We start from the raw sequence: 25141 nt of genomic DNA, 5'->3' as shown, positions 1-25141 counted from the left end.
TATCCTACCTAATACAACTGTGTGTGCTCTCATTATCCATACCAAAATATCTGCTTTTTATTTATGTATTTATTCCAAACTCTTAGTTGCAATGATATCTTGTACAAAAGAGTTTCCTAGGTTAGTTTTACACTATTGGAAAAAACAAAATCCTTTATCAATTTTTAATTTGTTGTATTTGAGTTTCATTGAAGGTTCTCTCATTCTAGTATTATAAGCAAGTGAATAGGACTGCTTGAGTTAACTCCTGTATAGCATTCATTATTGTTATACCTCTTCTTATTCATCTCCACTCTGAACTAAACAGTCTCAGCCTTTTCAGTTTCTCCTCATATACAGTTGTTTTATTGCCCCTGATTATTTTCATTGTGTTTCCCCAAAGCCCTTCTATTTCTGCTATATCATAGCTGAGATGGGGTGACTAGAATGGAAAACAGTAGTCCAGATGAGACCATTCCATCGATGTACAGAATGACTATAATATTTTCAATATTTTCTATCCCAGTCTTTATACATCCTAAAAATTTTTTTGCTTTATTCACCACAACACTGCACAGTGAACATGTGTTTACATTCAGCTGTCCATACGGATGGTCAGCTCTTTTTCCTGAGTGGCTGTAGTTCATTTAAAATCCATTAATATGTACAAGTAATTCAAATGATCCCTTCTAATGTCTTGTAACTTGCATAGGTCAAAGTGAATTTAATCTATTACCACATTGCTTGTACATCAAGCACTGATAGATCTCTTAGAAATTCTTCAGTCTTCTCTAGTCTTGACTAACCTAAATAATTGTTGTCATCTGCACGGTAGACCACCTCATACTTCACTCTTTTTTTCCAGATTATTAATACCTATATTAAACAACACTAATCATAGTGCAGATCCTGAAGGTGCTCCTTTGATAACCTTTTGCTATGTGGAAATTGACCATTTATTCCTACTCTTAACTTTTGTTCTTTGACAGTGCTTTACTTCTCACCCCATGACTTCTTGCCAGATTTTTCTTATACTTTCTGGTGAGGAACTTTGTCAAAGGTTTATTCAAAGTACAAATACATTATTTAACAGATTGATTAGAGAGACATGATTTTCCTTTTACAAAAACAGTGCTGGTTTATCACTATCATATCATGATCACAGAGGCACAGACTTCCCCTGTTCCTGGGGGGTGCTCAAGCCCCACTGTGCCCCAGACCCCATTCCCGTTCCACCCTTTCCCCATAACCTCCACCATGCTCCACCTCTTCCTGCCCCATCCTCCTTGCCCCACCTTTTCCCACCCCTGCCCCGACCTGTTCCACCCCCTCCCCCTGCCTCTTCCTGCCCCCGCTCCTCCTCCTCCCCTCCAGCATCTCCTGCAAACTGCTGAACAGCTGATTGCAGTGAGCAGAAGGTGCTTGGAGGGAGGGGGAGGCGCTAATCAGCAGGCCCACCGGCGGCCAGTAGATGTGGAAGGAGAGGGGCTGATCCATGGGGCTGCTGGTGAGTGCTGAGCACCCACTATTTTTTTTCCTGGGTGCTCCAGCCGCGGAGCACCCATGGATTCGGCACCTATGAATGATCATATCAGCTTTTTAATCATTTTATTATTATTACAACTGGTGCAGACATACATCTACATATCTTCCTAGTAGATGCACATTAAAAAGGAATGAGGGGTCCATTATAATTTGCATTTACTCAAGCAGGATTTATATTGTTTTTTGGGAGAATAATATATGCAGTATTTCATCTTTTGGCTCTGTGTGACCCTATCTCCTAAAGTTCACATGGGTTTTTTTGCTTTCTGAGAGCACTAGAGTTTTCTAGAATCAGAGCTGCATTAATTGGAGCATGGTGATTTGTGGTAAAATGTAATTTACCTGTGGAAGACACCTTTGCATACAGTATTACTTAATATCAGCATCTGCTCTGAAACTGTCAGTTCTAAGGATAGAATTTGGCCTTCTGGAGCAAATTCGGCAGTCTTTATACACAGATAAAACTCTCAATGAAGCTAATAGGATTTTTCACTGATTTAGAGAGGGCAACATTTGGCCCATAATCAGTAAAATTACTTGTGTCCTGTGGATCAGATTGTCATAACTCTCCTACTCAGATCTGAACCTTAGAGTTCAGAACATGAGAAGCTAGCATGAAACCTCCAAACTTAATTACCAGCTTGGATCTGATATCACTGCCACCAGCCAGAATTCCAGTGTCTGGCTCACTCTGGTCTCCCCAAAACCTTCCCTGGGGAACCCCCAAGACTCAGATGCCCTGAGTCTCACCACAAAGGGAAATAACCCACTTCCCTTCTCCCTCTTCCCCTCCAGGTGTTCCCTCCCTGGGTTCCTGGAGAGATATACAGATTCAAGCTCCGTGAATCCAAACAAAGGGATCCCACCCTCCCTGCTTCAAGTCCTTGAAACACAAGTACCGAGAGATCAAATCTCTCTCCCCCCTCACCCAGAGGGTATGCAAAGTCAGGCTTAGTAAATCTAACACAAAGAGATTTTCCCCCTCCCTTCGTTTCTTAGCCTTAACCAGTGAAAAACACTCAAACAGGTCTTAAAAAGAAAGCTTTATATAAAAAGAAAGAAAAAGGACATAAAATTGGTCTCTGTATCAAGATGACAATATACAGGGTCAATTGCTTACAGGAAAAAATAAATAAACAGCCTTATCCAAAGAGAATACAATTTAACACATTCCAGCAACTACACACATGTAAATACAAAAAAACAATATAAACCTATTGTCTTACTATCCTTGTACTTACAACTTGGAAACAGAAGATTAAAAAGCCTAAAAATAGAAAGATCACTCTCAAAGCCGAGAGGGTCACCGAACCAATTCAAAGAACAAAGAACTCACACCCAAAACTTCCCTCCACCCAGATTTGAAAAAGTCTTGTTTCCTGATTGGTCCTCTGGTCAGGTGTTTCAGGTCACTTTTTGTTAATCCTTTACAGGTAAAAGAACATTAACCCTTAGCTATCTGTTTATAACACAGATATCAGCTTTAAGCCATTGGCTTCACTTGAGCATTGTGAAGAATTCTGGCAGAATCAACCAAAATTCCTCTGAGGGCCAGAGGAAACACATGTTGAAGTAGGAGCCCGTTTGCCATTTGAAAGGGTATTCACCTCCTTCCTCCCTCTACAGACACTGGTGCTCCTCCTGTTAACTGCCCATTCTCAAATTTGCTGAACTCTGTCAGCTTGTGCGGAGAAGGATGGGGACATGGTCTCGTTGTCACCCAGCCACTCCTTGACCTCACTGGGAAGGCTAGCCTAGCATTGCTCCTGGAATTAGTCCAGCACAGCACCTGCTTTCCTCCTCCGCCAACTGATGATGACTGGCCCTGCAGTGGCGCACAAAGTGGAGGAAGGCTCTTTATTACCTCTGTCTCACCTTTGTACACATGCAGGGGGCAGCTAAAACAAGGCTCTTAATGTCTAATACCCATGGATTCAGGAATCCGTATAGTGTATATCGAAAAAAGGCAGAAGATTAATGTACACTGGGTTTTTTTTAAAATAACAGCTCATTTCCGTATACCTTTGGTTGTTGGTTTTTAAAAGAAAATAAATGTATACTGCAATGTGATTGCCTGCCTGCCAGAAATAATAGTCTCATTTTTTCTACTACATATTTTATAAAATAAACTCATGGGCCTGCTGTATTTGTCCAGATTTCTTCCCTTTTTTGTTACACTGTGTCTTCGAATGAGGTCAAGAGAAAAAAAATCATTAATATCTGTCAACTTCCTTTATAACCTTAAGGAAAAATCTTTGTATGGTATCACACAGACAGATTTTCAATTTCCTTGTGTAATAAACAGATGCTTTAGGATTTGGATGTAATTTAAAGGTTTAAAAAAATCACATTGAGATTGATGAATAAATCAGTTGTGAAGACAAAAACATTGATGCCTGTTGAAAATACCTCTCCAGACAGGCAGGAAATGAAATTAGTTCTCAGTAAAGTGTGGAGATGAGGATCACTGTTTAGTTCTGCTGCAGGCTTTTTAGGACTTGCTATCATGGCGCAACAAAACAGCTAGGGCTACAGAAATCTAATTAAAGAGCAAATGTCCCTTCTGACACCAAATTAATCTTTATCAAGTCCCTTATTTTTATTTCAATCTGGCACAGGAAAATGAAATTTAAAATTCTAGGCATGTTGCAAAACAGTTGGTGATTTTCTCTTGAGCATTACAATGCAAAACATTCAACGTTGTTTAATTAGACCTCTAAGCACTCATTTTCTGAACACTTTTTATTTCATCATTGTGTGTTAAGGACTTACATAAATAATGCACAAATATTTACTACAGGCCTAATATAAGGCTGTCTTCCTGTGTTATGCAGATATATATTGCAGGATTCTTACTTTACATGAAAAGGCTGAAATATGTATTGTTTACATAAAGGATATGATCATCATATATTAGCCCTTCATTTTCAGTAGTTCTGGAATTCTTAAATTATCTTTCGCTTTGGTGTATATGTGCTCAACAGTGTAAATTATCATTTATATTATAGTAGCCCTACAAAGCCTTAACCAAGATTAGTGCCCCATTTTGCCAGGTGCTGTACATACAGAGTCAGAGACAGTCCCTGCCCCCGAAGAGCTTACAATTTAAAGGCATGTCTTCACTGCAGTGTTAGCCTGAAGAATAATTCAAGTGGGGCCCATAACCCTGCTCTCGTCCACACATAAAATTCTCTAGCTCCAGTTAAATAGGCCCTTAAACTTGAACTAGTTGACCCATCAGGGGATGTGGGTCAGAGCTCAAGGGCTGCTGATGCTGAGGGTAGAAATGCATTGGAGACTCTGTGCTGTAATCCAAACACTCTGTGCAGCTTGAGTGTTGTTTGAGCATCTTTGGAGTTGTCTGTTGTGAGCACTCTCACCTGAGGTAGGCTGACGCGAGAGGAGTTAATTTGAGGAGAGTAGAAAACTCCAGGGAAGACCAGCATAGACATGACAGACAAAGGTTGCAGAAAAGGAAGAATAATTAGCCCTGTTTTACAGATGGGAGAACTGAGGCGTAGCAGGATTAAGGCTCTGATCCAACAAAGCACTTAAGCATATGCTTACATTTCAGTACAAATAGCACCAACTGTTTCAGACTATTCATGTGCACAAACTTTGCTGAACTGGAGCCGAAGTGACTTGTCCAAGGTAACATAGGAACTCTGGGTCAGAGCCTGGAATTGGAGCCCAATCAGTACCAGACCAGTGCCTTCGCTACAGAACATCCTTCCACTCTGAAGATGTTTATTCGTCCTTAGTCTAGCCCAAGTGTTTATAGTGTTATACTGTTGTTCTCTCCCTCTGATCTTGAGGAACCATCTGTCTTAGACAGAAAGTATATTTGATTCTCTAGGCCTGTTCAGCTCCAGGCTTCTCTAAAACAGGTGGCTAGAGCTACCAACGCTATCGGATGGTCCTGTGTATATGTTTTCTTCATAAAGACTGGTAATAGATCACTAAGCAGGATGTACCGCCAAGGTACAAAGGTAATTCTAAATGCCTGAGAATATGCTCTTTTATATAATTTCCTCTTGCGACTGAATTAGAAATGGCCCCAAGACTAGTGTTTTATATACAAATTATGACAATAATATTACAAGACCCAATTCTATGATCTTCAATCAGGCAAAACTCTGATCAAAGTCAATAGGAGTTTTGCTCAATTAAAGAGCACAGAATGTAACCCGCTTATTGTTTGTTCTTATGAAGCATTATTTGTATTCCAGTAGTGCCTCAACTAGGTTAACCCAATTCACATCCAGGAAGACAAAGTCCATACAGCTGAAGAACTTTCAGCCTAAGACTCCACAATGCAATGGGGGTTGGCCCATACAGTTTGGCTTGCAGGATCAGGGCCTAAGAAGACAAGCAACTTCCATAGCAAGGGTGAGAGACTAACAACAAAAATGTGTATATCTTTTGTACACAACCATATATATGTTACACATCAGTTATACCCCATTATCCCTCAACCTATCTACCATTAGTTGGCCAGTTTCTTGCAGGCATCCCTCACAGAAGAAGTGGGTCTACTGGAAGGAATTGAAAGAGAAAAGGGTACTGACCTTATGAATCAATTCATGAAGGGCATACTGTGCCTAGGAGGCAGTGTGGAAGAAGGTCCGAAGAAGGTTGTAGGAGAAGTGGATAAGTTGGTGATCAAGGCTAGCATTTTTAATAGAGTGATTGGTGGACATGATAAGTGTGGGGGGGGACAGAGCTCTAAAAGGCTTTGAAGATAAGAATAAGAAATTTGAATATAATGCAGTGAAAAACGGGAGCCAGTGGAGTGATTAGAAGAGGGAAGTGGCATTTTGTTTTTAAAGGAGCCTCATTCCGAGGGGCCTAAGAAAAACTACAAATTCTTTCTTTCTTTCTGTCTTTCTTTCTGTCTTTCTTTCTTTCTTTTTGAAAAAGACAACATGGCTCAGTTATTAAACCAGAAACAGGAAATAAATCTCCCTAGCAGCCTCTCCTGCTACAAAGTGTATATAAAGCAACCACATACAAACCATTCAAACTAACAAATAAAACTGAAAAGTCATGCATTTAGTCACAAGCATGCCATATATGAACTCTGGCCAGAAAGAGTGGATTTTCAAACTAAATATTTCAGACCAAATTCAGCCTTTGCTTTAGCAGTGCACCTTCTATTGACTTCAAAAGGAATTATAGCTGCTTGCCCCAGCACTGAGTTTGGTCTCCATTTTTTTCCAGCAACTACTGCTTGGTTTCATACTGCATTCATATGTTCTAAACTATGAAGTATTTCTAACCTTATGGAAACATTCTTTATGTTTATTTAGGATAAACTTGGTATAGTAAATCAACACCTGGTGCCCTTGAAATTCTAACAACTCTGCTAGTTTTGAAAGACAGCATTTAAACACGCTACTATATTGAAAGAATATGCCAAAAACCTTTATTGCTTTTCAATTACTAAATATTTCATTTAAAAAATATACATTTCTTTCCACCCTCCATTTGTTTTCTCCTCTCCTTGGTTTCAAACAGCTTTCACTACATTAGTTCCCCAACTGTTAAAAAGCTTTGGTTGAATTTTTGTTTAGTTGAGAAAGAAATACAAATAAAAGAAGAAGCAGATGGTCCCTTTGTGACTGAATGAAAAAAAAGGGTTTAGAGAACAATATGTGAATAGGTGTAGTCTAATAAAACACTCAGCCACCTGCTGCCTGCATCCTTCAAAAAGATTCTGTTGCATATTCTGGGAATTAACTACTAGTGTATCCTTAGTTTAATCAAAATGCAAGCTCTAAGAAGCAAACAGACTTTTTTTTCCCCCGAGTTCATTGAGTTGCCTCTTAGCTTTAAATTGATTCTGTCCCATGGCTCTTAGTTCCATACTATAACTGTGTGTTATCTAACAGTTTGGCGCGTTTTGTTTTGTTTTTGTTTGTTTGTTTGTTTGTTGAGGAAAGGTTTTTAAAAAATAAAAAACACCTGCACACATTTTCTGCCTGTTTTAACTTTGCCAATTCAGAGTATAAATACAAGGAAAAGGACTCTGACATTTTGTTCTGCACATGCTACTTTTTAAAGATTTTTTGCACCTAAACTACTGCTTGGTTTATTGTACATTGTATTGGCTTCCTTTTTCTTACAGGGATTTACTCTTCAGCCTGATTATCAGAATATCATCAACCCTACATCTACAGCTGCACAAGTTGTTACCCAAGCAATGGAGTATGTTCGTTCAGGGTGCAGAAATCCTCCAGCACAGACTGTGGACTGGAATAATGACTACTGCAGTAATGGGTAAGCAGCCAATGAATGCCACCTGGTGTTGAGCAACCTTTATGACACAAATGTCTGGCAGGGGGTGGGAAATAGCTCTGTTGCCTGTTTCTCTACTGATTTTTTTTAGAAGGGCATCTGTATTGGTGCTGTGTTTATTCAGTAGTTGAATTACTGTATGAAAGCAAGTGCTCAACACATACAGTTAAAGATTGCTCTCAGATAAGTGCATTTTACTTCTGGAAAACTTTAATTTGCCAGAGAACTGCAATTTGATCATTAAAGGATAAGATTGGGAGGGACAGATCACTCCTTCCTGCTTGATCAGGGCTGTGCTAAGAGGGAAATGTCACAAGTCTCCCCTCATAGAATTTTCTTACAAATTCTTCCATCACTGGGTGGAATTTTTCCCCCAGTGGAACAAGTGACATGATGCTCAGATATTATAGTGATGGGCCTGGTATAAGAACAGAAAAGAATGAATCTCAGGGGATTCAACAGAGACACATGGTATGTCTACACAGCAAAGAAACTCCAGCCACCCGACTCGGGCTTGCTGGTCTCAATCTGCAGGGCTGTTTCATTGCTATGTAGATTTTTGGGCTCGGGCTGGAGTCCAGGCTGTAGGACCCTGCAGGGTGGAAGTGTTCCAGCCCAAACCTGGAACTCTACACAGGAACGAAACAGCCTCACATTCCCAGCCCAAGTCAGCTGGCTCGGGTCAGACACAGGTTTTTCTTTGCTGTGTAGACATACCCCCAGTGTCATCCGCACAGAAGCACTATACCTTTACCATGGTGCCCCTTCAGACCCTCTGCTAGATCCCATGCAGCACAACACCAGTGGAGCCATGATGACAGACTCCTCAGGCAACTCCAGGAATCCCTGACATGTGGGTGGGGGGAGGCAATTCAAGGAGGAATGTTGCTAATAGCTATCTTATCTTTTGTATGGATTCCCGGTCAGTCTTCAGCAGGTAGTTACTGTGCCTAATATACTCAGACCCCTAGCTTGCCCCTTCCCAGCCTCTGGCATGCCTCCCCGCCTTCCCGCTAACAGCCCCTTTTCACATCATACACACCCCTGTACAAGAAGGTGGAGATCTGTGTACAGAGAGAACCTTGGCTGAAGGCCTCCCTTGGGAGCCAGGAAACAATAGTTCTGTGCTTGCCTCTACTGCAACCTTCCTGTGTCATCTTGAGCAAGTCACTTCATCTTTCTGCATCTCAGTTTCCTTCTCTGAAAAATGGGGATCAAAACATTTCCCTACCTCGCTGGGTGTTGGGAGGTTCTTTCAGTCACATAGGTAGTGCACTTGGTGATTCTCCAGTCGTGCTCTGCAGGTACAAATGATGGTTAGTGTTTTCATTATTTTTGTTAGACCAGGGCAACCAGTACTTCAGTGGGAGGCTGGAACTAGCGACGCCTGAAATATGACAAGTTTCTTTCTTGTTAGATGGTAGGATTAATAAAAATTTGACAGATTTAAAAAGTGTTTGCTCTATTTCTTTTTGAACAGGGGCATGCAGAGGGACAAAGCACTGTACCTTACCTGAAAATCTGGAAAACCTCTCCTTTCCGTTGAGGATTGCAGGGAAGTCTTTTCATCATGCTTTATGCAGTCAAGGCAGTTCTGCATTTTATTAGAAAATACAAGTTGCTAAGCACTTAGAACTATTTGAGCTTGTGGGTCACCCACTCTGGAAAAAAATAGTCTTGCTTCTTTCTTTCTTTTTTTATTTTATTTTATTTTTTTTCTCAGAGATCCTTTAACGGACATTGCTTTTCTTCTTTCCTGAAGGAAAATTGGACTACTCAGATTTTATGTTGGTTTTTGCTGTGAAGTGCTGCGCTAGTAACTGCCTTAGCAACTGTAGATAAAAGTCCTGGATTTTCCATTGGTTTTCATAATGGGTGTTTATATGAAACTACTAAAGACTTTTTAAATGGCTTGATGTAGCAGTCATAGCAAGTTTGTAAATAGCATCTATGTTACACTCTCCTAGAGTATAAAATGTGAATGTTTTTGTAGCTAATTGTAATTGAAAGTGGCTCACAATAGGGGTTAAATTGGCAAACATTCATATTTTTACTTCATTTTTAAACAACTGACTAATAGTTCTATATTTTCAAAGTATTTGGAAAAAATAGTGTTCCCAAATGATGTTAATTAAAAATATTGGCTTTGTCTCATTAAATAGATAAAAGGGTAAAAAAAAAACTTGTCTTGGGAAAGAGCACAAACACATTTATTTTATACTGCCTAAAAATGCTTTTTTTAAAAAAATCACTTTACGCGTAATGGTTAGTAAACATCATTTAAGTCCTTTTATGTATAAAACTGCCAAATGCTTACCTGATATTTTATTAGATGCAGAAACAGATTGGAGACAGCTAAATTATAACCTTTACATATGGCTATGTATTATTGTTTCTTCATACTGTGTCTGTATTTAATCTTTTTTTAATGGAACTGTTGCGCCTATTTATGAAATAATAAATATAGGTGTTTGTAAGTAAATTTGTTAGCATTTTAAAGAGGTTTCTTTGTGTTAACTTTTGCTGGCAAAAAATTATTCACAACTGATGTGAATATTTTATTTAGTTTTTCAATGACACGAATCAAGCCAAACCTGTGTTTTCTGGCAGAAGATGAAAGTACCCAACATTTATTTCTGCATTTCTTTGGCTGGTGGAAAATGGGGGAAAAAAAAGATATTTTAAGTACTTCCCTTTTTAATGCATTGTACAGGGAGTTGCCCAAAATGAACTCATAAACCAACAAGGCTAAATAAACCGAAAGGCACCGTCTGTTAAATGCTGCCTCTTGGAGCTCAGTCAGTTTTGGTTAATCAGTCAAATGAAATAAAAATAAAAATAAATAACCTGGAAAATTTACCAAACATGCTTCAGCCATTTTATCGCGAAGGCAATAGGTCTTGTAATAAGAGAGAAATGACTTTGCTCTGAGTTTTAGGAGGGTATCACAAATACTTACTAAAACACAAGGTGAGTAACAAGGCAGTAGGATAAAGAGTAAAGAAGCCAAAATAGAACATTCTCAAGGTTTTAAATCAGGGATAGCTTGGAAAACATATTACTGGGGGATGTCAACTGGGATGCCTGTCCAATTGATGATGAATACCACTGATTTGTATTTCCTATGTGAAATAAAAAGAACAGTTCTGATTCAATATATATTGTGTAATCCAGTCAACATTTTTTAAAAACAAAAGGTACAGTATGCTTGTTTTGGAATGGTTTTAGGCAATGTACATCCTGAATCACTTGAGCATGTAATAACTAATAAATAATGCAGATCAGATGTGATTACTCAAATGACTGTAGCTGAGAGCTCTAATTTTCCTGTCTTGAAACTGTATAAGAACTTGTGATTAAGTTCACAGTTTACTGTTTGTCTGTTTAGTACTTTAGAAATATACCAGCACTGCTAATTACCCAATGTCTTCTATTTATTATATTATAATAAACTACATTTTCCACTCTCATCAGTTCTAAAATGAGAAGATAATTATTGGGACGGGAAAAATCAGCTATAACTTTGACAGGCAGATTTTTTCTTGTATGGGAAAGATCTGTGTTACCTTAATGTTTTTAGAGCAGCTGTGCAGAAAAGGTATAAAAGTTGTTAATTACAATATCCAAGCAGAATTCAAAATACAAGCAAAAATTAATGTAAATAAAAATACATCATGAATAAAATACTTATTCTGTATGAAATCACCGCTGCTTGGTCTTAGTCTTTAAGAGCTTGAACCTACAACATGCTGAGCACTCTGGCCCCAATCCAACAAAGCAGATAAGCCCATGTTTAATTTCAAGAGCATTACTAATTCACATTGACTTCAGTGGGAATTCTGTGCCTGAAACAGTGGTAGGGCCTGACCTTCCGAAAGAGCAGCAGTGTTTATCTTGTCCAAATGACGTTCACCTTGAAATGCCTTCAGTCCACATGCAGCCTGTTTTTAAACCAATTTATTTGGCCTCTTAGGTCGCAATAAGTAATCATCCTAGGAACAGGAGTGAACCTATTGTGTCATGAGTGTGTTCATTTTAAGGTTCATGTGGACGCATTCCTAACTATTCTGCCTCTGACTCCAACTACTCTCCCATTCTGCATTGCTTCACATGCAGGTCAACCTGTCCTTGTGTGCCCTCCACTGCTCCAGCGTCATTTTGACCTGATGTCACTTCTCGGTTTAAATGCTGGCAGGCAGCTGAGAGTGCCTTTTTTCAGTACTAGGTAGTAGTGAGTTCACATACCTATTATAGCAGCCATGCCCCACAAGCCTTCAAGTGGACATCTTTAAAAGTTCTGGCCTAGATTGCTCTCTTTGGAGAGCTATATGTTCGTCCCATCTGGAGAAGACCTGGGACTGAACATATATTTGAGATATACCTATCTCATAGAGCTGTAAGGGACCCTGAAGGGTCATCGAGTCCAGCCCCCTGCCTTCACTAGCAGGACCAAGTACTGATTTTGCCCCAGATCCCTAAGTTAGTGGATGCCAGGAGAGGAATCATGGGAGTTTGTTAGTATAAACTCTCAGGGCCAGAATTCATAGAGTTTCTGATAGATGTCCATCCCACAAAGCACCCCAAGAAAAATCACAAATCATAGAGCTGAGTGGTAGAACATTGCACTATGGGAAATCTCAAAACACTGAGCAGTTAATTCGAAGGTGCACAGAACTGTGTGGATGCAATGATTAGCAACAAACATATCTTAAACAAAGCAGTGTCGATACACTTCAATTCAATAGAGTTAAATGACTGCACTTGGAGTGAAAAAACTGGATTGATGTAAGATCCCTATGCCCATCTGGTCTTAGTTCCAGAGGAAAGATCTAGCATTGAAGCCACAATGGCAGCTTTTCATGGCTGATCTCAGAAGAAGCAATGTCTGATTACTATCTGCAAGGAGTTACCTGATACTTAAATAATGCAAACATGGCAACTTTGATATCAAAATAACAAACACTGACAGAGATCATTTCTTCCAGTAAAGCAAATTAACAATCATTTCCATTCTGATGACTTGTAAAAGGCAATAAGTTGTCATTGAAAACAGACCTGGCCAGAATGACAGTAACACATGAGCTCCATCTGATCAGAAACCTGCTGGATTGTCCCCAAGGTATGTCCCAGAAGGAAAACCTTTGGAATTCATCACTTGCAATTGCCCGATGCATCCTGGAGACACACTACCCACTAGGGTCCCAGTACTGCTCTCATTGAACTCAATGGGGGTTTTAACAAATAATGGGCCTGATTGCCACCTCCCACAATAAATCCCATGGGAGGAGAAGGAAACACTGTGAGGAACCTACCGTAGAGTTTCTCCCCCCTCATTTTTCCAAAGCCAGCAGATCTGGCTGGATGCATACGGGGCCAGGGCCATCTACAACAGGGCTTTGTGTAACCAAGCCCCAGATCAACTCCCACATCCCATTTGCTGACTCCAACAGAAGGGGTCTTCGCTGGGAAGGTAAAACAGCACCATGCTTATCTTTCCTACAGAATCGCTGCAGAGCTGGTGAGGGGACAATGCACATCAACGAGCCCCTATCCAGCACTGGGCTACCAACTCCCTGGCCCTATCTGCTTAATACTCACCCCTCCCATACACATCCCAACCCCATGGCATGCCCTTCACATGCTCTGAGGGGGACAATACCAGTGAGGTGGCTGACAGCGTGAAGAGTGACAGCAAGAAGAAGCTGTATGGAACACATGATTCGACCTCAAGCTTGACCTCCTTTTTAATACATTACACACACAGAGAGAGAGAGAGAGAGATAGCACACACACACACACACACACACACACACACACACACAGAGAGAGAGAGAGAGAGTCACCAAGGTAAGTATTTGATTTATGTAGTCTCTTTGATTCTTCTGGCACTAGAAGAAAAAATAAAACTTGTATCCCTCACGTTGTTGAGTCTCTGAAGTTAGTGGGAGGGGAGGGCTCTCAGCACCTCAAAGAATGGAGCCATTGCTTTGTATCAACACTCCGGTATTACAGAATTTGCCATCCTTTCCAAAGTCATGTTTGCTTTGTTGGGTTTGCTATTATCCAGCAGCACAATAAATCACAACTCAAATGTAGTTCTTATTTCATAGACTCAGCTCAGCTAAGTCACATGTATAGAGCCAAGTGACAGGTAAAGAATACAGGAACAAAAACAACCTATCAGTTAAAAGAATACAACTAAGATACATAATGCAAACATGGGAAAGGCATCCAAATTTGATATCAAAATAACAGACACTGACAGAGATCATTTCTTCTATTAAAGCAAATTAACACCCATTTCTATTCTGATGACTTGTCAATGAAAGTTGTCAATGAAAACAGACCTGGCCAGGATGAGGGGACAAGTGAGAAGGATGACTTGGAACATTTCAGAATCTGTCACGGTAAAGAAACCTACTAGTAAATGTACAGCCACATGGATCCTACAGCTGTCAATATTTCACAATCTATTACAGGTTTGCTGGGAAAGACACTTTATAAGGCAAATTTCATTCCCACTGATCCAATGCAAGAAAAAACATAGGTAGCTAGAAAAATAAAATAGGGGGGAAAAGCTTCCTGTTCTGAAAAAAAAGGCTCTGTGTACAAATCTATAGTATACTGCAGATCGGAGCCTCGCACACTGACAGTTGTGTATTTACAATGAGCCTGAGCATAATTGTTCTGATGAGCTGTCAAGGATAAGATTAATTTGGCAAAGATTAGTATTGACTTGCTGTTTATTAAGGCTTTTAAACAGCTGTATCTGGCAACATTCCGGTAAGTGCCTGTCATATCTGAAAATCAGGCTCACACCCGGGTGCTTGCCAGCTGTTACTAAACAATCTTATACCACTTTGAGCAGCTTTCTCCAGGCCAAATAGCAAGATCAAAGTATTGCCAAATGAGTCTCTCTTTTTCTCTCTCACTCTCAGTCTCTTGCCCCTCCTGTCACTTTTTTGGGTTCTGAAAGCTGAAATGTCAGTTTATGGCTGATGGCTGAGCTGATAACAGATACCGGAAGCCAGTAGGTGGTTAGAAAGGTGCTAGAAGAACATGGCCCACATGTAGAGAGTGGGTAATGCTGTTAGTCATCTCATGAACACACACAAACCACAGGTTGCAACTGTTATATGCAAAGAGTTTTTAAAACTGTCAGAATCTGTGATCAAAGACACTATTCCAAAATTAATGCTTCTTCAGGCTTTTGCACATGCACTGTGGGCCATCATGGATAAAGACAACATAGTAGTATGATGTGCAAAAGTATAGACAACACCATTAATCTTTATAAAATGAGCCAAGGGTTTCATCTACAATTCTTTCCCAGTCTGCAGATAAGCAGAAGTCATAAAACATACACACAGTATATCGTGGGTCAGTGGAAACCTGTAAAAGGAAAAATATAGGTTGTTGGGTTTTTTTGATGTCACTGAAAAGGCAGTTTAGCATTTGTTATAGACAATAACTGATAGCTCAGAATCAAACAAATAAGGCCAATGGAAAGAATACTATTCCACTGCAGCTAAATGCCAATATCTATAGCAATGTGTTACAATTAAAGTTGATTTGGCCTTTCCAGTAGAACTCTGATTTGCTGGGATTAATCTCAACCTTTTCAAGTTGCATCAGGCTGAAATAAGTTGTCAGAACAGATGTGAATTTTGTATGCAAAGAGCAATTGTAATCTAGTAACCCTTAGAACGCCAGCATTTTCCAGGCTGCCGGCCAGAAGACTAGTTAGGATAGCTATGGCCAGTAGATATGGTATGCCCACAGCAGGCAGAACCAAAGGGTTCATAACAACATGCAGTGGACGTTGAAATCCGAACATTTCAAACTGAACATAAAATGCAATTTTTTAACTATGAGTGAAAATAGCTATTGGAAGAGCTTATCATGGGAAGTGATAGATTCTCTACCATGTGGAGTCTTTAAATCAGGACTGGATGCCTTTCTAAGAGATGTGCTCTAGTTCAGCCACAAGATATTGGGCTCAATGATTGAATTACTGGGTGAAATTCTATGGCCAGAGTGCTGCAGCAGGGCAGATAAAATTATTGTAATGTTCCTATATGGTCTTAACATCTATAAAGCTATGAGGTCACCAATGTTATGTGTTTTAGATGGTGTTTTAAACAGGTTTCCCCAAGATCCCAACAATAAATGGCTCCAATTTTTAAAAATAAACTTTTGTTAATAGTTGGTTCTTACATATTCTGGGTGCAAGAGTCAGAATTTTCTGAAGTGCCTGGTGCCAGTAGAACTAAAGTGGACCATGTTCTGTCTGTTCTTGAGGGGAAAAAATGGTAACAGCCAAGACATGTTCATTTACATATTAGCTACATGCGAAAGCTGCAAAGCAACAGGGGTATTACAGACTTTGCAAAGACACAAACTGCCTATCTTTTTGTTAGTTACACTAGCAACAAGGTCAACAGTTTGTGTCTTTGCAAAGTCTGTAATACTCCTGTGAATGCAGTACTTATATTAGGGGATATAAGTGGCTATGCCCCACGTCTCAATGGAGCAAATATTTTCCTGATACCTATTTGATCACTGTTTAAATCTGAATGTGACGTTCCAACATACATTCAGAAAAAAACAAAGGGTATTCAGCGGTGTAATTAGCACAGTGGTACTTGATATTTCAATAGCTCCTTTGGTTCAAAGATCTGTAAACCATTAAACATTACGGAGCTAAGCTTTACAGCACCCTGAGGATGAAGGATAAACTGAGAGCACTGCAGTGTTTAGGGCAAAAGGCCACAGAGCAATTTAGTGGTAGACTTGGTCAGAATCCAAGAGTTCCGAGGTCCCCTACTTTAATCACTAGGCTACACTTCTTCCTCTCATCTTAAAAAACTTTATTAAGAAAGAAAGAAAGACAGACAGACAGACAGAGTGGTAGAGCATTACTGACCCCAAACGTTCGAAAATCCGGAGTCAGCCCCCACCCCGAAAAATCATGAGATTGGCTTAAAATCATGAGATTTTAAAAAAATAAATAGGTGGGTCTATTTCTTTGCCTTCTGTTCTTTTTTACTCTTTAAGATGCAATCAAGTGACATTTTCAAGCGTTTCTCTGCAACTCTGACGGCTAGAAGCATCACTTTAAAAGAAGAAAAATGGAACCTGTGATTCTCAGGTAATCACTTTTCCCCAGGTGCTTGGACTTTAAATTAAACATCAAATCTCATGAAACTCAAAATTAAATCACGGGAGGTGGCAACACTGGAACTACTCTTGCTCATTGCTTCAGTCAGAGCTTCTGCCTAGAATTCCCCGAACTTACTTGTTGCTTGGCTTCCTGCTATAGATTTAAAGAAACAGTACACATATCCTCAAGTCTGTATGATTCAATAGATGCATGTGTTCCAGAAAGAGTGAGGTATTCCTGTTGGCTGACTAGGACTGGCCCAGCTGTCAGTTCCAAAACAGAGCTGCCACCTGAAAGCAAAATGCAAATTCTTTGTGCCTTGTGCAAATATCAGTCCTGCAAAGCGCTTTCTGGAGTGAGGGGAGATTGTGCCATGGAGGCAGCTGATCCTCCACATGTGGGTGGAAGGAGATCTTCACAGGGAAGGGTTGTATGATCCAGACCTTGGACAGAAGACGATCTAGGCAGGTTATGGGGTAACTATCTGACCTTATATGAAGACATCAGAATTTGCCCCCAAGTTAGGACAGGAATGAAATGATGCTGTAGTTTGTTGGTTAATTCCTGTTAAACACAAATCATCCCATGTGCTACAGTAATTTGTACTATTTTAACTTTGGGTTTCACAGCGTGGTTTTACAAGAACAGAAAAAGCAAAAGTGAGTGTCATTCTGTGTACTAGTTTCCTGTGGAGGTTTATTTAAGGGGAAAACCCTCATAAACTGCTCTTCTTCCCCCTCCCCCAACCCTGCCCCGCCTCCCAACCCCAGCACACTGAGCAGTTTCCAGAAATGAATTTGGCTTACATTTTTGGGAGCACAAACCTTCATGCACTGCAAACGGGGATAATCTTAGTTGCCAATGCAAAGCTAATTGGCCTGAACATGCACTCTGGTGAGTGGATGGAACCACGAATAAATGAGAGGAAAGAAACAGGATTTTCTGTTTTTAATGTATAGCAGTCAAAAGCAGTCTCTGAGGCTTCCATACGTGACTTCACATTTTAATGGCTCTCCACCAACAGATGGTTTAGCTAAAACCTATTAGTTTCATTTGTGCAAATGGTTTCATACAAAAACCTATTTTTAATGTTTTTGCCTCAGGGCTTGGATTTAACATTTTTTGCAGAAGTGGGGAAGTTTTGCTAGTGTCTAATACTTTAATCATCGTCATTCCTGTTATCAACTAAGTGCTTCTACCAGAATGTGGCTGATGAGTCTTCTTAAAGGGAATTTATGTCACAAAAATGTGTTAAAATGACTTTGTACATTTGATGTATGTATCTTTTCACACAAACTTTGTGTGTGTGCAATTTTCCATGAGGTTAGTTATGATCATTTCAATTTCTGCATAAGTAGCAGGTATGCTCGGTCAAACATAATGCTGCAAGCCCTTTCTCTTGCTTTTCTGGCCTGATGGCATTACTTTGGCGAATATGTTCAGTGTGTGAAAGCAGGAGAGCGTGCAGTGCTGGAAACCCCTAATCGCTCTGATGTGCAAATCCAGCCCATCTCTGGAGTGACGGATGCTGCTCTGGCCCTGAAACTCATGTGGTTGTCTGATGTGCGAGTCTGGCTTTGAGGAGGCAGCACAGAGGTTGTTTCAGCTCTGTGGGATCTCCTGGTGTTGTTCAGGGAGCTGGCTGGAAGCAAGGCAGGGTTGAGCCACGGGAAAGGCCAGGGGACTACTTCAGCCACTGGAAAGAAATGGCTGTCATATGAAGGCCGCTGAGTCACTCTGAGGCTTGGAGAGAGAGGATTCCTATGGAGACACCCAGCATCCCAGGCCCTTACTTGGGCTGGACACTGAGTCCAGGATGTACAATGCTGACAGCTAAATCTAATTTAAAAAGGTTAAAAACATAAATCAAAAATTGCTGTCCCTCCCCCCTCCCCTTTTTTTTTTAACTGTGACTTCTCTCTTCAGACCCTTTTCTGGAAAATAATAATATTTGTGTTGGAGTGAAGCAATGTGGCTGGACTGGGAATGAGCAGGAGCAAAGGAACAAGCAAGGGCGGAAGGCCTCTTTTCTCTGTATGATTGTGTTGAATGTGCTGCGAACTTGAACATATGTAAACAGAAACCTCTTTACCGAACTCTCCATTCAATAAGGGGATTTCCATTAATGAGTATACTGGTTGCGGGAATTTCACAATAGGGTGTCAAACCTTGATTTCATATGTATATAGTCATATTACTTTATTTGTTATGAGACTCATGAGATTGTAAATTAATGAACATCAGGGGGTGTAAAAACCCCCATGTGGTGTTGTCGGGGCTACTCCATGTCACGGCATAAAGGCAATGATGGAAAATAAACAATTTCAGCGCACAGCCACAGGAAAATTTAAGCGAAGGCTGTCACACGGCCCAGCGACGTGAAATGAAAGTAAACGTAGTCAGCAGACGAGAAGAATGCATTGACCTATGCTTAGTTTTGTAATGATATCACCTGTGTCAACTGAAGATTTTACATAGTAAATGGCAAACAGGAGCATTATGGGACACAGCTCTTCAGGGTTACTCCCCCATAGGAATCCAGACCAGATGCCAGCACCACGGTTACAGTTACCAGGAGTTTTTCAAACACTTTGTCAAGAATCAAGATCTCATACATAGGCCTGGCATCATAGCTGGGCAAGATCTGGCTATAGCTATTTATTATCCTTGAATTCAGACTCCTTCTGCTGGAATGCAGCAGTATTCCCCCCCGATGCCATCTCTGCCTTCTTCTGAGTGAGTGGCTTCAGGCTCACAGCACTTCTCTCTAGCAAGTCTGGATCTGTAGACCTAAGATTATAACATGTTAAACAAATATCTGAGTCAGAGGGACTCGAAGAGGAACATCTAAAGCTGGCTAAATGTTGTAAAAACACTCTGCCAAAGCTCAATGAAATTTCTAAACCAATTATTTTGTGTGAGCTTGCATCCCCCCTCCCCACACTCTTCTGCAAAATAGCAGGAACGTTCAACACAAGTATGTCAATACAGAACAATATGTGGCTTTGGAATCTGTAATCATGAGTATTTGCACAAGAAAACTGCTTTTAAGAGTAATGCACATGCAACCAGAGAACATAAACATATCATGTAACCTGGGTGAGCATTCCAAAGAGCACATAGTTTGAATATTGACCGCTCACAATGAACTTCTCGAGAACAAGCTACAGGTTGAGATCTATTAACTGAAATCTGTGGTGAAGAACTGTGAAAATTGGTCTTGTGGTGTAAATGTGCAAATAGCAAAAGAGGCACAATTCATCAAATCAATAATCTGATATGAATTATTTGCATAGGTTTAGAATAATCATCTTCCCACATGGTCTGTTTTGCCCCTCTGAGGAGGACAAGTAGGAGTTTCTCTCAGATTACTCAGACGTTTTCCAACAGGAATCAGAAAATTTTTCCTAAGGGAAACATCCAGTTCAAGAGGTCTGAATCCATGCTGATTTCTTAGAAAGGACCTGTCCTGTACCACTGGAATCAAAGGGAGTTTTGCCATTGCTTTGAATGCACATAGAATCAAGCCCAGAAAGAGACTTCTAAGTGTAGGAGATCTTAGGCTTTAACCAAAAGCAGAATGAATGTGTTGAATGCTATGTTGGACTGATGCATCACAAGTAACAGCATCCTTCGAAGGGCAAAATATCAGCAAACAAGGCAATAAACACTTGCCGTGAACCAGCTCTGTTTCAAGAGAAGGTGGAAATTTTCTTGTGTTCTCAAAACAGAGCCTTCCTTCTTAGCCCTCAGCAAGGGCTACCTTCAGTCCAGTTAATATGCAGCACAGGGAGAAGATGCTCCCATTTATGTATGCACTGGTAGAGATATATATTTACAGTGTTACAGCTGAAAGTTCAACCGGCACTGGACCTAGTGGAGAAAGTCAAAGGCCCTATCCTTCCTCCTCAGGACAGTGCTGCCATGGCCCACCAGCTGGAATCTAAACCTCAAAGATAAAAGAGGTACAGCCTGAGTTGACTTCCTAGCAGTGCCAGGCTACACAAGGCATGATGTCCAGTCCACTGGGTGCCTTAGTATGGAAAACAAAAATGACAGGTAACAAAACTAATTTCCCCTTAAGAATTAGTCACCTCCATGCTTAAAGCCACCTTAATACCCTTCCCCCTTTTCTGTGCCCAGCAGAAACGGAGAAACATATAATGTGGCTCAATATGGTCTTCAGACACATCTAATAATGTACTGAGGGGAGGGGTCTTACAGATTGGTGCCATGATGTAAGCCCCAGAGAAGAAAGACCTGTAGACTTGTTCTTGCTTATCGTGTATGGAGTTAGAGCCCAGATTAGATAAAATGAATTAGCAGGTGTGGTGGGTGTGGAGAAGTTTTAGTTTCCAAGCAGAACAGATAAAATACAATTTTGACAGATTTTGCTGCAGTAATTCATAACATTTGTAGAGAAAATAGGAATTTTTTGTAACTGGTGCCAAGCATATTGTAGTAGTTAAAGCAAAACCTACAAGGAATAAAATAAAACCGCTTATGAAAGACTATAATGGCTATGAAGTGAGGCTATGCATTTGACAGTTTCCTACTGCTAAGTATTATTATTATCAGTAGCACTATATTCAGCCATGTGAATTATCATCATATTAGTTATGCTTCATTCTATAATATGAAAAGGCTATGCTGGAAAACGCTGATCAAGGTAAATTATGCAGCTCGTAAGCAATTTCTAATTTATGCTTTGTTTCATACTGTGACTTACCGTTATAGTGATATCTTGATCCCAATGCACTTAAGAGTCTGTTAGATAAAAAAACTGGAATACAGTTATTCCACAAGCAGTAAATTTACTGTGATAGGCAAGCTGGGGATTCCACTGTGCCACTGATCTGGCTTGCTGTGATGGCTTGCATCACAGCAACCAGAGCTGGTAATGACTGGGATATGAGGAGGTTCACTACTAAATCATAATCCTGTCACTACTAGCTTAAATAAAAGCACAAGAGTTTATCCTGTCTGGAGGACTAGGACAAGTAATTCCAGGAATCACTCAGGCGTAGCTGGAGCGATCCAAGAAGAGGATCAGTTGGGAGAAGAGATGCACTGTGAGTCAGGCTGGTGGCTCGTTTCATGCCCTGTGTGAGTATCGTTCCAGACTGCCCAGAAGTATTCTGTCCTGGTGGGGTGCTTATTTTGGGCATGTGTACCCAGGACATGTGGGGTTAGTGCATGTACTGTCTAGCTTTTCCTTCTCACGGAAACTTAAACCAAAGCTGAAGAGTGTCTTTTCCAATAAAGCAGGAGCCAGAGAAGCAGCTGTATAAAGTGACCTGCCCTCACAGCACAGGATGTTACCACAATAGCATCCATATGGTAAGGCTTCACCATTTATTATTATGATTGTTATTAGTGTCAAACTGGTGCCAAGAAAGCCCAACCAAGATCAGCATTCTGCAAATACAGAACAAAAGGCCTTCCCTGCCATGAGGTGCTCACAGTCTAAACCAGACCAGATTGACAAAGGTGGGAGTAGAAACAGATGCACAGAGCAGTGAAGTGATTTGCCCAAGACCACACAGGAGATCAGGAGCAGAGATGGGGTAAGACCTAAGTTCAGCCTAGCACCCTTGCCACGGCACCAAACTGCCCCTCCCCTCCATTTACAACAGATTGTAAGCAATTTTGGATCAGATTGTTTGCTGTAAGCGTGTACAGTTCCTAGTAAAAATGAGTCCTGAGCTTTGATCAGATGAGGCTTCAATGCAAATAATAATAGTAATAACAAATTGGGGTGGGGGGTGACTGCATGAAGTCCCAGCATACCAGGGGGTACCACAGTCAGGACACAGACAGGTAGTCTCTGGGTCTGACTTGCCCAGGGTGCCAGCCTTGGTGGATGGGTGCACAGAGCTGTCCAGTTTATCAATACATGCTGCTCCAGACTGAACTTGGCAAGAACTTACTGCTCTGAGTTGCACTGAGTTTAGTTCAATTTATTATTAATAAAGGCTGCAGCCAATTTGACCCAAGTGTCTGTCTTCATTAGTCAGCTTTACTTGTTGTTAAAGAGAAGTAATAAGGCCAGTAAGAAGCAGTGAGGAATGCTCTGTCTCTGATAGTACATATGCACTTGATTTGTATATTGTAAGACCCACAAGAAGTCACCTGCCATTTTGTTTTTCATTTTGCCCAGATAGGAAAAATCAGTTTAACAGAAACAAGAACATGCCCACAAAGGTAAAAGACCAGAGGAGGAGATAACCAGATGGGACACTGTCAAGGTAGATCGCATTTTTCTCAAAATGTAACGGTAAACTTTTAGCATAGATAAAATCTTACAGCCAGATTTCATTTGATATGAAAAAGCATTTGTGTGAGGGAAGCATCTGTTCATTATCACTCATGGGTTTAATTGTGTTTCTTATCACCCAGCGGTGTTTGTATACTTACCACATGCACTTCCTTATGTCCTACTTCAAAGAGAGAAAAAAATAGCGTAGAGCTTTGCAGCTGCTTATTTCACAAAGCAATATAGTTTCAAATAACTTCATTTTCTTCAGAAGAATTAGAAGAGGACCAAATCTAGAGAATACAATCTTCTACTGGCGCTTAAATGACGGCTTTGAAAATAGTAGGGGACTTGTAAGAGTACAAGAATCCAATGAGTTTTGATTGCTTCTATCTGTGCTCACAGGAGAACAAATATGACTAGTTTTTCCCAGTAAGAAGCCACCATTTTTTGCCTCACGTTTAAAAAGTAAAGGTTTTTGTTACTTCTTTGGAACAAGCAAATAAAGATTTAGAAATGAAAAGGCATTAGAGAAAGAAAGTTAAAAGATATCAGAAAGGAACGGAAGAAATCAGGAACGAGAACAAATGAATTTGAGGAATGATAATATTCCAGTTGTTCCATCAGTTCCTTCATGCAGTGCTGACCACTTCGTTGTATATCCCCTCTCACCTCATGCTCTGCTCCCTAGCTCAGACCTGTGGCTTCAGCACGGCTTTCCCATTGCTCTGTATCTGAAGCCTCCAACATCTGAATAAAAAAACATTCACCAGATTTTTCAGCTCTTCAACTGGCATTTCTTACTTTCCCATGAAAGAAAGCAATACTCATTGTAGGGCTGGAATAGTGGTCTGGGTGTGGGGTTAATTGAAACAGGATAGTGTCCTGGAACTCTGTCCTAATTCCCATCAAAAACAGTGTAGTAAATAACCCCATAGCTAGAGTTGAAGGATTTATTTATTATTATTATTATTATTTTATTTATTATTTATTACTTGAGTTTCAGACTTTCAAAAGTCTTTTCATAATTCAGCCATAAGTCAGCTGATTTAGGTGCTTTAATTCTTTTTTCCCTCATATTATTCTGTATTTCCGAACAACATGTACATGAAAAGAGAAGAGATAATCTCTGATATCTACTTAAAGCTCAAATTAAAAATAATATCGTGTCAGCGTTTTATTTATTGTTCTGTAGATTTGTACTTGCAATGTTCAGATGCAATGGCATTGAGCAAGATGTTTTTTTCCAGAGAGAGCTCTCTCAGTGTGCTCTTCTGCTGAACTCTCATCAGGAATTGCCATACGCTACATTTTCATGACATAGCATATTTTTAAATACCTTTGGTTACACTACAGAGACATCTGAGGATAGCTTCTCCCTAATGTCATGAGGAGCTTGTTTTCCATATGGTTGTACGTGCTGATGTAAAACTACATTGCCACAGACCTGATGTATAGGGAATAAAGCAGCCAAACTTTGTTTTCAAAATTTGCACCTCTCAGATTTCACCAGCTGTTGCTCCTCCAATTTAGGCATTTCACCAGCATCATATCATTTGTACATTTGAACATATCACAATTCTCAGATTGCCCTTCTCTGCTTCTCCTTTCCTGTGATCACCGACACTCTCCATTCTGCTCCTACTTGGGCTCCGTGCAGCTTTTGATACTATCAATCACTTCGATCTTGCAAACAATTATCCCTAGGAGTGCAGTTATTCCCATGCGGAGACTCATTTAATGCTTCTTGACTACTTTGAGCATTAAGCTGGTGTTTCCAGCTCTCTTTTCTTACAGTTCAAATTCTAAGAGTTAGCTCCTGAATTCTGCTGGAGCTGCACTCAGCACAGCTGAGGACAGTGGGAAAAAGTAGTTTTCTACTACTTGTCACTTCTCTTTCC

At 40.3% G+C, this 25141-nt stretch overlaps 1 protein-coding gene across 2 annotated transcripts in view; it reads left to right on the top strand.

Moving 5' to 3' along the window:
- The window catches only part of TOX (thymocyte selection associated high mobility group box), a 276933-nt gene extending 266630 nt beyond the window's left edge, over positions 1–10303 (top strand). For both annotated transcript variants that reach the window (XM_050938886.1, XM_050938885.1), the window contains 2 exons: positions 7652–7803; positions 9302–10303. In XM_050938886.1, the coding sequence (XP_050794843.1) occupies positions 7652–7803; positions 9302–9338 (189 nt within the window). In that variant the 3' untranslated portion in view covers positions 9339–10303. The remainder of the gene's footprint in view (positions 1–7651; positions 7804–9301) is intronic.
- The last annotated feature ends 14838 nt before the right edge of the window (positions 10304–25141 follow it).

The sequence above is a fragment of the Gopherus flavomarginatus genome, chromosome 2 (genome assembly GCF_025201925.1).
Source record: "Gopherus flavomarginatus isolate rGopFla2 chromosome 2, rGopFla2.mat.asm, whole genome shotgun sequence".
Lineage (NCBI taxonomy): Eukaryota > Metazoa > Chordata > Testudines > Testudinidae > Gopherus > Gopherus flavomarginatus.
The sequence above is the reverse complement of the archived record's forward strand: the minus strand, read 5'-3'. Positions and strand labels throughout refer to the sequence as shown.